Genomic DNA, 12,666 nt, shown 5'->3' on the forward strand with positions numbered 1-12,666 from the left:
AGTCTAACCCAGAACAGGAGAACATTCAGAACCACGCATTCAAATTAATCTTACTAATGCCACATTTAATAAATTGCTTGCTTATATGATTATAATTTTATTTACTGATATTTTTGAGGCCTTAATTAATTGTGGCTTACAGCCCTCCGTATTACCGTAAAGGTGTGCTTTAAATTATGTGTATATGCAAGGCAAACAGAGATTATGATTATTTCTTTTAGATATTAAATGCTCATTTTACATTACAAACAATAAGTCTCTCAACAAAAAGACCCGATAGGTGGAAAAAATGTCCACTGTGATATTTGATAAACCAAAAATGTAATCTAAAACAGCTTAATTTAGCTTTAAGAATTGTAAGTTCACCTTTTGAAAAAAACAAAACAAAACAAAAAAAAAGTCACTTTGTAAATCAATCAACCTTCACCTGACTGGAAAGCCAGTTATCAGCCTTTGTGAAAAAACATGTGAAAAACTAAAGTTGTAATATATTTATAATCAATATCTTTTGAAGAAAATGTATTTAAAAGTGAACTATGATGAAGAAAAAAAACATCTGAAGTCATCATCTTCACTTTTATTAAAATAATGCACAAGGTTCATGTCTATTGAGCACAATCCAAGAAACGTGAAGGAACATCAACACTTGATGAATCGATGTGTGACCTCATAAATTCCCACACACTCCTTGGCTTTGTCATCGTAGTCGTTCCAGTCCTAAAACATGTAACATGAGGACATTAAAAAAAAAAGACGTTAAATAGACATATTGAGAAAGAAAAGTAACACTCTCAGGAACAGTCGGAACAGATACTGGATTAATAATCTAACAAAATAACTTTTGGGACAAGGTGGCCACAATGTTCCTACTTTTTCTAGCAGGTTGACTTCAGGAAACGGCGTTCCAGTCTCTGCTCCCTCTGCAGCAAAACCGGCCTGCAGGAGGACAGGTGGTGTTATATTCAACTCAATTCAAACTTTATTAAAAGAGAGCAACCTTGTCCACAGTAGAGATAAAAAAAATTGAGACAATGGTTTGTTATGTAGATCAGAAGAAGAAGAGGAAAAATACTTCAGGTAAATCCTAAAATCGGAGTCACAAAGTGCATATAGCTTTGTTTGTAGAATCTTTGATTTAATAGCTTTAAAAGTCAAAGTGTGCTGATCCTAAATTTTCATACGTCTATGAATAAATAAAAAAAATGATACGAAATACAACTATGAAGTCAAAAAACATGTAAAAAATATATACAATATATATAAAGTTCATTTTAACTGCTAACATCTTGCAGCCAGATACCACAAGAGTTCATTCTCTGTAGGCTGAATTGAATTAAATGTAGACTATGAAGCATGCTGGAGAGAGAATTTTACAGAGAGAGTTTTACAGAACTCTGAGGTTTGTCATTAATCTGCCTGATCAGGAATAAAAAGACAGAAAGATTCTCACCTGCGGTTGGAAGTCAATCGGCTCCAGGCCCCGACACTCGAACTGCACCATGGTCTTGAATTTCTCGTTGTCCGACGCCTTCGGTCCAGAGAACACACACAGCGCCATGAGAATGAAAAACAGACACGCTCACACACTCTGTTTATTATAAAGGAGATGGATTTAAAAGGAAAACTGAAAAAAATTAACTATATAATCCGAAAAGAAAACAATGAAGTTCATGTGTGTATGTATATTTGTATATTTATATATGTTTTATAGAATTATATTATGAACATACAGGAGGAGAGACGTGTGTACGTTCTCGAAACTATCGACATGGGTTCTGAGAGCAGCTAACGATTATTTGATTTGATATTTGATTATTCTGATGATTAATTGGAAAACAAAATCGTCACATTCTACTGATTTTTCATTCAATCGCCTATCACCTTTTTTATTCAATATCAGAAATACACAAAAGATACAATTTAATTCCGTTTTCAAATAAGAAAATAAACATCTTATTGCCCAAAATGCAACGACAACGTTCCTTTAGTGAATGCTTGATCATTTGACGTAAACGATGCATCTTTACAGATAAAGGTTTTTCATTTGTACATATATATTTTTTAGTTTAATTACTGCTCTGGGTGTATCGTTCTTTCAGAAAATGGCCTTTAAGTGTCTGTGTAGTTGATGTGTAACGATTAATCAGTTACTAAATTAATTGACAGTTATTTTCAATAACCAATTAAACATGATTAATCCAATTAATTGTTTCAATCCTAAAAAAAACAAACAAAAAAAAAACAGTATGCTAGGAAAACTGAGCCGTGGTAGGCCATATCTAACATCCCACCTGGTACCAGACGGTCCACTTACATTATAAGGGGTAATGGTGTCTCTCAGGATATCTGCGATGGAGAAAATTGGCCTCCGATTAGTTCAAACGTCTCAAATGGGCAGCCGACACATTTAATGACCCACTTATGCACACCTATTGAATTCTCCCTCGCACAAAGTTTGCATTTCTGGACCATGCTGGCGCTCCCTCGGCCTCCTTTCAGCGGAACGCTCTCCTGTCGACACAGAGACCGGGGAAACGTTGATATACGGGACGGCAATTTTTTTTTTTTTTTAAATGAAGTTTTTCTACTTACCATTAGAGTCACATACTGCCATTTATCCGGGACCTCCCCACAGTTTCCACACTTCAGCTGGAGGAGGGAGGAGAAAACGAAGAGCGAGCATGTGAGCAGAGCGACGGAGAACGACAGGACATGAAGTGGCTCCGGTGGTTTACATCCTGGCTTCAACTGCAAGGTGTGTTCAGGTCGCAAAGGTTTCCTATGTATTTTTCAGTATTTGTCCATTTCAATGTCTTTTTACTGCTTCACATTGGTTTTAATATAAGATCAATTTGTTTTAAATATTCTTTTTTTAAATGCTATAATAAAATCAAATTGCAATCAGGAAATCTCAGCATCGTCTTAAACTCCTGCTTGTAAGCAAACACAGTACAGCATGAGCAACAACAGCATTGTTTTGCTTCTCATTGCTATGGTGGTGGTGCATTTGGGCCGTTGTGACTAAAACGGAAACAAATAAAAAATAAATACTCACAAGAAAAAAAAACTTGGATATTCTCTGGTGTTGAAGTAATATATTTTCAAGAAAAAAATGACAAATTTTCTATGATTAAAGGAATACATTTACATTATCATAACCAAAATATGCTACAACATTATAAAGTTGGAAATTTGTCAGAAAAAAATCTCAGAATTTTACTCTCATTTTAAAGTCACACTTTTGCAACAAAAAGATGTGCATCCCCTACATTTACCACCTCTACCTTAGAGGAGATCTGACTTAATTATATTAGGACATTTTCTAATAACTGTAAGAATTATTTTTCTAAAACATTCTCACGTTGCTATGTCACACAACATCTTTTTTAATATCGCAAATGTGTGTCCTCAAGAATAAAAATGTGTCCTCTTATTCTTACAAATGTACAACTTTGACAAAAGAATATCCAAGTTTTTTCTTGCAAATATGTCAAATTGATCCCAAAGTTTCCTTGATTTTCTTGGCATAAATTTACTTCTCCGTGGACATCAGTTACCAACAATGGCACCAATATGCCTCCATACATTTCTTACTAAGGACGGTCAGCTTTGGGTTTTTGTTTGTCTTCAGATTCGCCACTGCCATAATACATAACTTATGTGTGAAGATACTTATTTTCATGTATAAGTGTGTAATTTATTTCCACAACCCAGATGAAGCCAGGTGTGTTTGTCAGTACGGATTTTACTTGAACTGCCAGATAAGATAAAAATATTTCCATTTTTTTTCGCAATATTCTTTATTTTGCCTTTGATCACTCTTTATTGACATTTCATTGACATTTGCTCTTTTCATACTGTGATCTTTAATAGAGAGTAAGCAATCCCCTCCCCTCCCCTCCACTCTCAAGTTTGATGATTAAGGCTTACAGATCATATAAATCCAAGTTGAGGTTTCCTTAATATAGACTGCAACATCAGCTCAATTATGAAAAAAAGAATATTAATATATAAATTTTACTGTCATGGGGAATGCTGCTGACATGGCAGAGGAAAACTCAGTGCATCCCCCCCCCCCGGCCCCCCACGGTTGTTTTTAGCATGCCTGGTGCTGTTTCTGAGGCAGCTTCACAGCAAACTACATTATACACACGTGTGCAGCTCAAATTAAATTCCTCATTGATCTAAAACTGAATGGGATCAATCAGCAGAGGACACGGAGCAGTTTTCGACAGTGAATTAAAAACAGACTGAAACTGAAATAAAAGCAGACTAGCATTCTCACCATCCTACCTTCAGAAACCAGCGGAAGTCTTCCCCCAGCGGCCTTACATTTGTCACATTTTCCAAGTTGGCTTTAAACTGCAGCCCGAACTTCTGTCATGAAACAGAGAGGAGTTAGAACTGAGACAGAACGAGCCGAACGTGCGCGCTTTGGGTCAGATCCCTGCAGCAGGGGCGACACATACCACCATCTTGACGCTCCAGTGATGACAGCCGTCTGTGAGGCGTTCAGGAATCCTCGAAATTTGTAACTTTTACTACTTACCCGTACTAGAAGTGGTCTGAGTAATGCGTTAAAGTTAATAGTTTGCTGATTTGTTCGGGGCTTACCAAAACTCGCTCAGTTTTACGTAAAAATACATTTGAGTTTTCCTCCTTTTTAACAAAAAATTTTAAACTAAATACGCAAACATTATGGACCCAAACAACCTAGTTTGAATGAATATGTAAGCCCGATTTGAAAAACGTCTGTTTTAAAAACAAACACTTGTGAAAAAGTTTGTGAATTAAAAATTGCAAAACAATTCGCCGTTGACTTAAAATGTACTATCTTAATATCATGAATGTATGTTTGCTACTGAACACGTCAGCACCACTTGCGCTCCCTCTACAGGCCAAAGTGAAACACGCCAAACCAAAACTCGTCTGCATCAGTTTATTTACCATTAGGCAACTGACAAATTCAACTTCAACTAGCCGATCAGTCCCTTACTCCACAACCATTCACAACTCATTCATTCAATTGCACAACATAACAAATATAGGTCTTGGCATAAAGAAAAAAAAAATATTTATTGAAAACCTATCCAAAACAGACCGGTTTCTAGTGTTGATTTGCTGTGCATGAAAACCTGAGGCAACTTTACCGAGGCATTATGGTGGTTTGCCACATGTCTGGAATGAATGCTATTGCTGAGGCAATGAACACCTCCCCGGACCACCCCCCATCATCCATTGATGTGGCATTTTAGGCCAATTGCATTACCCTGAGTCTGTCATGATGTCACAGCTGTGATTTGGCTGTGTGAATGTGAGCAGAAGCACCTAAGTTTTGAAGAATAATTTAGATAATCTTGTTTAAAATAAAATAACCACTTACCTTTTCATTGTTTGCATCACTTAAATTTCAATAAATAAATGTAAAAGAAGCATTTTGATCCTTTTTGGATTAACTGGAAACTTGCCAGCATTTGTTTTGATGTGTGACGATGCTTGTGTGAAACACTGAGGTGGATAACAATTCGAATCATTGACAAAATAATGAGAAACACTCCCAAGATTGTCAATACAGAGATCGACCTGCCTTTGGCCAACTTTAAACCATATGTTTTGTTTGTTTCAAATTCTCAAACATTTATAGGGTTGCCCTAGACACCAGGGCTTCAAGTTTTACCAGAAATAAAAAAAAATAATAAAAAAAAAAAACAGTTTTTATTTTCTACCAGAAAAGACTTCCATTGTTTAGTATGGGGACATTAAAAAAAAATAGAGCAAGGAGAAAAACCCAGTTTCAACAGGTCCCTTCTTTACCTTCCAAGCAACAAAAAGAAAATCTAAATTCAGGTTTGACAAAAAAAAAAAAAAAACTCATAACTGATCACAAAAGGGCTCAACGCAAGGCATTTCAATTACTTCTGTGTCGCTTCGCTTTTTAAATACAGTGTAGCCAGGGTGGCATTATTTACAGTGTGACACCCACACCCCTCTCCGCCCCGTGAAGAGAGGGGCCACGGCGTCAGTGAGGGCGGCTGCTTGACTCCGAGGTCCTCCGCTGCCGGGGGGTGCTGTGTCCGTTCGTGAAGCCATTCTGACGCTTGGTCTGTCCACCGTTCAGAATGTCTTGGATGTGCTGGACGATCAAGTTGATGGCCACTGCAAAACAGAAAACAGTTACGTGGACCACGAAAATTAGCTTCAAAATGTATAGAGTATTTTTTGGGATTGAACTGGCTGGTGAACAGGTATGCATGATCCACTTCCAATATGCCAATACGATATCTGAGGCATAGAATCGGCCGATACCGATCTGATACAGAAACAAGAGTGCTGAATTGACTCAAAATGTTTCGGGGTTTCTTTAAATCCAGACATAAATGTACCAAATTACCAATTTACTTCATAACTCTACACCAGTACAGCACTCTTAAATACACCAACACATCACAAGCTTGGTCAAACATGTAAAAACAACAACTTTTAATTTATTCTGTCAGTGTAATTAGGAGTAGAACAGCTGATCTAAACTAAATAAACTAAAACTGATTAAAAAACAAACAAAAAAACAAACAAGATTGACTCAAAATTACGTAATGTCAAAAAAACTGTTGGGTGCATCAGTGCTAGAACCAAGTCTGGACCCAAATTTAAAAAAACAAAAACAAAAAACATTATATTTGAGTTACAGAGAGCAGCAAAAACATAACCCAGGAGAATGTTTGCATTTTCCTTGTAAGGTTAAAGTTAACACCCTCAGCTATCCCACTGTTTATTTACATAACAATCAGTCCTGTCTTACCAAGGTTATCTGCCCCTTTTGGAATAATCAAGTCTGCATACTTCTTTGTCTAGGGGGGAAAAAAAGTTCAAGATAAAGCAAGTCAAAACATTTTCAATGCAGTTCAAATTAAAGCTATTATCAATCTATATTTTTAATTGAAACAAGCCAAAAGCAAAGGAGAAAAAACATAAATCTCAGAAAAACAGCACCATCTACTGGCTCATGTCTGCCACTGCAGCACTGATTTTCTACAAACATTGTGACCAACATACTAAAAATCTGAAAATATCAGTTGTCTTGCCAATTGATCAATTATTAGTTCTGGTCATTATGTAATCAATTTTTGAAGGAATGGGAAGGAGCATCTTACAAGGAACTTTTCATAAAAAAATAGCATTTCATACAGGCTGGTTTATCTATGAATGTTAAGATGGTGTGAGAAATTTGAGCATTTTTGATTATCAAAAATTAATATCCATGATTTTTCACTATACAGAACTTAAAACAAAACAAAAAACTTGAAAATAAATAAAAATTGAAAAATCCTTGCATTGTCACTTACCGGCAAACAGAACTCCTCAAAGGCCGGTTTTACAAAAGTAATATACTGACTCAGGACTTGTTCAAGTTCTCTGCCACGCTCATTAATGTCCCTCAGAACTGGGGGGGAAAAAAAAACAACACAACAACCATATAAGACATTTACAAGACAGCCTTGTGGAACTCCAACCCTTTCACTACTGCTGGTTACCTCACAGTCTTACTAAGCATTGTTCACATTAATTTTAAACAAGTGACAACAGTGTCCACTTGGATCTTTTTCTATACACCTCGACGCGAGAGCCGCGTGTCTGGGTCTGTGTCAACAAACAGCTTCATCTGGAACAGATCCCTGATTTCCTGAGAGTAGAACATGAGGATGCCCTCAAACAGGACCACGTCGGCCGGGTACACCGTAACAAACTCCTCTTTCCTGGAACAACACACAGAAAAAAGTTCCCTTTTCTCTGTGGCTGGAGGGAAAAACAACAACTGGAGATTGATTACAAAACCCAAGCCCAGGGGGAAAAATTTAAAAAAAAAAAAAAAAAAAAAAACGCGTTCCTTTTAGGTCAGGAACTTGTTTATGAAAACACTCTCCTATGGGAAACCACAATACTGGGAGGTGCTGAAGAAATGGGATCTGGGCAGAGAAAGGAGGAAACGCTTACCTGGAATGAGTAACAAAGTCATAAACTGGGATTTCCACCGTCTCTCCCTGAAGTATTTGTCTGAGCGTTTGCATGATGAGCTCATTGTCAAAGGCATCTAGAAAAACCAAAAAAGGCATATGTTTGGTTATGAGTTTACCGTTTGATCACTGCCACCTAACTTTCAAAAAACTTTTAGAATTTTTTTTTTTTGCACATTTGTTGAAATTGTCACCATTTTATGTCAGCGTGGTACGAAATGGATTATCTCACTAGAAACAACCAATCAGAGCCAGGAGGCGGGTCTTAGTGCTGTCAATCACCCTCCATGTGTCACTGTTCTCCCCCCACTTCTTCTCTGCTATGCTGCAGCTAGCATAGCCGGCCATGAATGCTAAGGCTAGTTAACAACAGTAAGTTCTTTCTTCAGACAGAAATATTATACCTCAGGGAGGAAATGGAGGAACTCGACATGTCACGACATTCTAAACAACAAAATATGGGAAAAACATATTTATAAAAATTCCATACTACTACTTCAATATGGGTGAAAAGTCACCATTTTGCCTAACTGGCAGTTTTGCTCATTTCTCCTTTCCCTTTGAAGGGCAGTTTTGTTTATTTACAGAGACTTCATAATCTTTTGTTAATTTGTAATTATTTATTTTGGATATTTAAAATGGCTTTCAATTAAATATTCTTTGAGAAATTAATGTTTATTTATCTTTGAGAGATTTGCTCAAAAAGAGTCTCAAAACAACAATATTATTGTTTATTGCGATAATTTCTGAGACAAAATATCACAATGCATTATCGTGACAGACCCAGTTGAGCGCTTCCATACCTGGATGATCGAAGTTGAACTGGCCCTTCAGTGCTTTGGCTTTCTGCTCTGGAGTCAGCACCTTGTAGAAGCTGTCCTGACTGAGGATCGCCACCTGCCGCTGGTGGCGATCTATTTCGTTCTGGCCCAGCTTCTCCATGATCTTCTCACACACAGACGACTGTTACAAGAGACAACGGCGCCGATGAATTGGATTAAACATTCAGAATGGCCAAATAAATCAATATGTAGTAAATTGTAAATGACTGGGTGGGACATACTTTGCTTTTTACTAATAAATCAAAATAATAATAATAATAATAATAATAAAAGTGCACTGTGGGCCATGGACAGTGCCCTCACTAACCTCAGCAGCCCATTGCTGACTGGGCATTCCCAGCCCTTCCTGAGGCCTAGGTGTCTTTGTGCCAATAAAACTGTGCAGCAATCAGTTTTGTTGCCCCCAGTGGCAGTGGTGAGTCAATTTTGGTCAGATGCAGCAGTTTTTTTGTTTGTTTGTTTGTTTTGTTTTTTAAGACAAGATGGTCAAACTGTTGATATACACTGGAATCAGGTTGGTAATACCAGCTGGCACAACTGATATGCTGACCATAAGAGCTTAGAGACCAATCTCTTCATACTAGTTCTCAGTAGATTCACTCTAGATACAAGAGATGACCAATTGGATTTTTTTTCCAACCAAACAAGTATCATTAGGTCAGATGCTGCAAAATTGTTAGAAAATTTCCTCTCAATGTTTGTTGCTTAAACTATTATTTTATTGTGAAGTTTACCGATGATGGGAAGGATAACTGAAAGTCTGCGTGGTTTTAACACCTTCGCTGGTTATGGAAGTCCAAACCTGTGTCGCCAAGCAGAGATATGACATCCGTGATACAAGAAATGAAGTAAACGGGGCGGGGCTTAAGTTGCAACATTCAGCTGTACGGACTGGAATCAGAATCTGGAACAACTTTCCTCTGTGAATGAAATCCAGACATTGAATCCGGTTATTTCTTAAAGTAGGTTTTTCTGATAAGTTGAGCTCATATTATTATTATCTGGGTTCGGTTGCGACAGAATTTGAGTCATACATCTTGAAGCGCGTCTGTTGTGACGCTCGTCAGTCAGCACTGCCCACGCGGCATCTAAACGACAAAAGGGGACGTGGGTGAAATCTTTTATTCGGCATCTTCCCTCGAGCGCCTGGAACTTATTCACGTCAGCATCTAGGCTAGCTTAACCCGGTTTACCACTGATAATTCCCAAAGGGTTCGTACATTTAGAAATGCGTTAGAAGTTCTACAGATATTACATTATTTTGAAAAAGCGCTAAAACCACAATAGACTCAATATGCTCGCTTATGTTTACAAACACCGTTTCCTGTTAGCATTATCTATTGTTTTGCCGAACCAGCTACCATGTGATGGAATTCCAGCATGAGTTAGCTGCAAGGTACACCAAAGGAAATCTGGGGCATTAATTCAAAAGCTATGGAAAAAGGGGGAAAATAAACACGTTTCCGCACCACAGCTGATAACGTAGCCGAACTCGGCTGATATAATGGACCGTTACTGCGAACAGACAATAAAGTCGACCGTAGACCCTCAACTATGCGTCACACAAGCCACGCGGTTCACTTAGCGTTAGCATCCGGTTACTGTGCCAACGTCAGCTGTGACTTTAAAAATAAAAATAAAAAACTATGACATTTTCAGAGAGCGGCTAAAGTACGAAATGAGAAGGCGAACCTTGCCACTAGCAGTGCCACCGGAGACACCTATGAGGAAAGGCTGTCGAATAACGGTGGTGCTCTCATCCCGGTCCCTGAGAAGTGATTCGCTGTCCCCGGCCATACTTGCAATGTGCCGTTGGAGAAGCTGCGCTGGAACGTCACTGTGACGGAGCTCCTCCCACTCCGGTCCCGTTGTTTATGACGACGCCGACATTTATAAAATTAGGGCACTTGTTTTTCACTTGAGCTCAGTTTTATGACAGGAAAGATAACTTTTATTTCAGTAATGACCAAAGAATATTTTCCTGAATGTTTTATTTTGATGGACAACGTAACTATCAAATAGAATTTTACGCTCCGGGGAGGTTGTGGGGGGATAGTGTGGGTGGGGGGGGGGTATCGCAGCATAGATATAGAAGAGCAGACGCCGCAACGCCCACGAATAAATATGTTGGTGATATTGAGTGGCAAGTTTTCTCCTAAAACTAAAATATTGTTATTTAGCTTAAGCAATATTATTTTTTGAAGCAACACCCGTCTTGAGTAAATTTTTTTGGCAACACTACCCACATATGGTCAAAAGAACAAGTCTGTTTTAAACCAAACACGTGCAGACAGACAGATTATGGTAAAGACAAACTTATTGGAGGCCACTTGCTCCTTTTCTTATTTTCTATCAACTGCTTAAAGTTATTTCCACTGTTAAAGATACACATGTTACTGTGGGCATTAGTCAAATACTTAATGCTTTGAAAATGTGTCATTCGGAATTTTGCTAAGTGACTTCATTTATCATTTCATGAAGATGTTATTTTTATTCATTCTATTTGTTACTTTGAAAAAATACCAGGATTCATACGTAATTGTAGTTTTTCTTCTGCCTGATTACATCTGGGCCGGGAGGAATTAGGCACATAAAATTGTTTTATGCTATTTAAATTGTATAATTGTACTTTTTTTTTTCCACTGGAAAGACTATGTAAATGCCACTCACAATATGGCGACATACGAGCCTGACGCACTCGCAGCATCTATCTGCGTCCGTCTATGGGTCGCTGTTCAGCAGCGTCAGTTTGCTCCATCTCCCGTAAACCTCTGCACAACTGGGGAAGAGTTAACTTAACACTTTTAGTAGAAGCTTTTATCTCTACCTCAACATTTAATGTGACGTTTTCTGTTTGTAAGTGCACTAACGAGCCGAAGTTCTCGTCTAAAACAGTATAAATTACGACTGGAGGAACTGTTCGCGTTTGATATTTGCTTTTCACATGTTGCTGTAGAAGGACGGTTTTGCATGGTTTTAACCCGTATGTTGTTTTAGTTGTTTTTTTTACAGTCTCTGCTGAAAGTAGAATTAAAAGGGACGGTGTAAGTATGCTTCGGAGACTTCTCGCGTTCCCGTCGCGGCCTAAAACAGCTCCGACTGTATCTGCCGCCGTAAGGTGCCTGTCTTCGGGTTCGGTGGACATCACCGTCCCGCTGAACTTCTGGGCTGGACGGAGAAGGACAAGCCAAGAAAGCCGCGAGAAGGAAGACGTTTACGAACCAGCCACGGGTGAGTCACACACCTGACCCCGTTTCCTAACTGCTGGACTTTGGTCATTGTTGTGTGAAGACTATTGTCAGATGATCCAATCTTTAGCAACATCAGTTTGCAACTTGAAAATCAAAAATGCTAGATTAGTTATTTAGCAAACTAAAATTTTACTTTGGTACAGCACAAATAAATACACCAGTATTTCAACGAGCTTGGTCAAACGGTTAAAAAAAAACAACAACTTTAATTTGTGCAGTCAGTGCATTTAGGACTATAACAATCAATGTAAAATCAATAATAAAGAAACTGAATCTGACAATAAACAATTGGTTGTCTACCTTGGTCAAACATATAAAAAAAACCCTGCAAATTCTTTCAAATGGTTCGGAAAGTACAATTAGGAATTCCAAATATAATGTAAAATAAATAATAAAGCTCAACATCGCTCAGAGCTCAAAACAGAATTAGAAAAGACCTGCCCTTAGGTGTATGGGGTTCCATTTGTATCAAAAATAAGTAGAAGTCATATGTGTAGATGTGTCGTTGGTCTATGTCGTTGGTCTATGTTGCATGTAGATGTTGCATGTAGATGTTGCATG

The 12,666-nt window shown here is 38.0% G+C and overlaps 3 protein-coding genes across 4 annotated transcripts in view; 1 reads left to right on the forward strand and 2 right to left on the reverse strand.

The window, feature by feature from the left end:
• Nucleotides 1–557: 557 nt before the first annotated feature.
• czib (CXXC motif containing zinc binding protein) lies at nucleotides 558–4,683 on the reverse strand. Its single transcript, XM_015043704.1, has 8 exons — nucleotides 4,470–4,683; nucleotides 4,294–4,377; nucleotides 2,593–2,649; nucleotides 2,430–2,511; nucleotides 2,315–2,346; nucleotides 1,451–1,528; nucleotides 871–936; nucleotides 558–717 (listed from the first exon to the last, which is right to left on the reverse strand). The coding sequence occupies exons 1-8, from the start codon at nucleotides 4,473–4,475 to the stop codon at nucleotides 640–642; spliced, it is 483 nt and encodes a 160-aa protein (XP_014899190.1). The 5' UTR covers nucleotides 4,476–4,683; the 3' UTR covers nucleotides 558–639.
• A 242-nt stretch (nucleotides 4,684–4,925) lies between these two features.
• Nucleotides 4,926–10,694, reverse strand: uck2b (uridine-cytidine kinase 2b). Of its 2 annotated transcripts, none has more exons than XM_015043701.1 (7): nucleotides 10,547–10,694; nucleotides 8,816–8,975; nucleotides 7,993–8,089; nucleotides 7,612–7,754; nucleotides 7,344–7,441; nucleotides 6,800–6,848; nucleotides 4,926–6,156 (listed from the first exon to the last, which is right to left on the reverse strand). In XM_015043701.1, the coding sequence occupies exons 1-7, from the start codon at nucleotides 10,649–10,651 to the stop codon at nucleotides 6,020–6,022; spliced, it is 789 nt and encodes a 262-aa protein (XP_014899187.1). In that variant the 5' UTR covers nucleotides 10,652–10,694; the 3' UTR covers nucleotides 4,926–6,019. The 2 variants fall into 2 exon arrangements, with proteins under 2 accessions (XP_014899187.1, XP_014899188.1); XM_015043702.1 differs by lacking the exon at nucleotides 10,547–10,694 and adding an exon at nucleotides 9,162–10,502.
• A 926-nt stretch (nucleotides 10,695–11,620) lies between these two features.
• The window catches only part of aldh9a1b (aldehyde dehydrogenase 9 family, member A1b), a 16,451-nt gene continuing 15,405 nt past the window's right edge, over nucleotides 11,621–12,666 (forward strand). Inside the window, exons 1-2 of the mRNA XM_015043698.1 lie at nucleotides 11,621–11,710; nucleotides 11,867–12,085. Coding sequence (XP_014899184.1) covers nucleotides 11,905–12,085 — 181 coding nt within the window. The 5' untranslated portion in view covers nucleotides 11,621–11,710; nucleotides 11,867–11,904. The remainder of the gene's footprint in view (nucleotides 11,711–11,866; nucleotides 12,086–12,666) is intronic.

This window comes from Poecilia latipinna, unplaced genomic scaffold (assembly GCF_001443285.1).
Source record: "Poecilia latipinna isolate Pla-1442-1.1 unplaced genomic scaffold, P_latipinna-1.0 Scaffold646, whole genome shotgun sequence".
Taxonomy (NCBI): domain Eukaryota; kingdom Metazoa; phylum Chordata; class Actinopteri; order Cyprinodontiformes; family Poeciliidae; genus Poecilia; species Poecilia latipinna.

Bases quoted from the DNA above. Each gene is read 5' to 3' on its own strand.
- czib (XM_015043704.1), bottom strand. The intron at 2,512-2,592 runs GTAAGTAGAAAA...CTGTGTCGACAG, and splicing joins GGCAGTATGTGACTCTAATG to GAGAGCGTTCCGCTGAAAGG. The intron at 1,529-2,314 runs GTAAGTGGACCG...TCTGGACCGAAG, and splicing joins ACACCATTACCCCTTATAAT to GCGTCGGACAACGAGAAATT.
- uck2b (XM_015043701.1), bottom strand. From the start codon at position 10,651: ATGGCCGGGGACAGCGAATCACTTCTCAGGGACCGGGATGAGAGCACC. The intron at 8,090-8,815 runs GTATGGAAGCGC...TGGTTTTTCTAG, and splicing joins GTTCAACTTCGATCATCCAG to ATGCCTTTGACAATGAGCTC. The intron at 7,442-7,611 runs GTGTATAGAAAA...TTTCCCCCCCAG, and splicing joins CACGCGGCTCTCGCGTCGAG to TTCTGAGGGACATTAATGAG.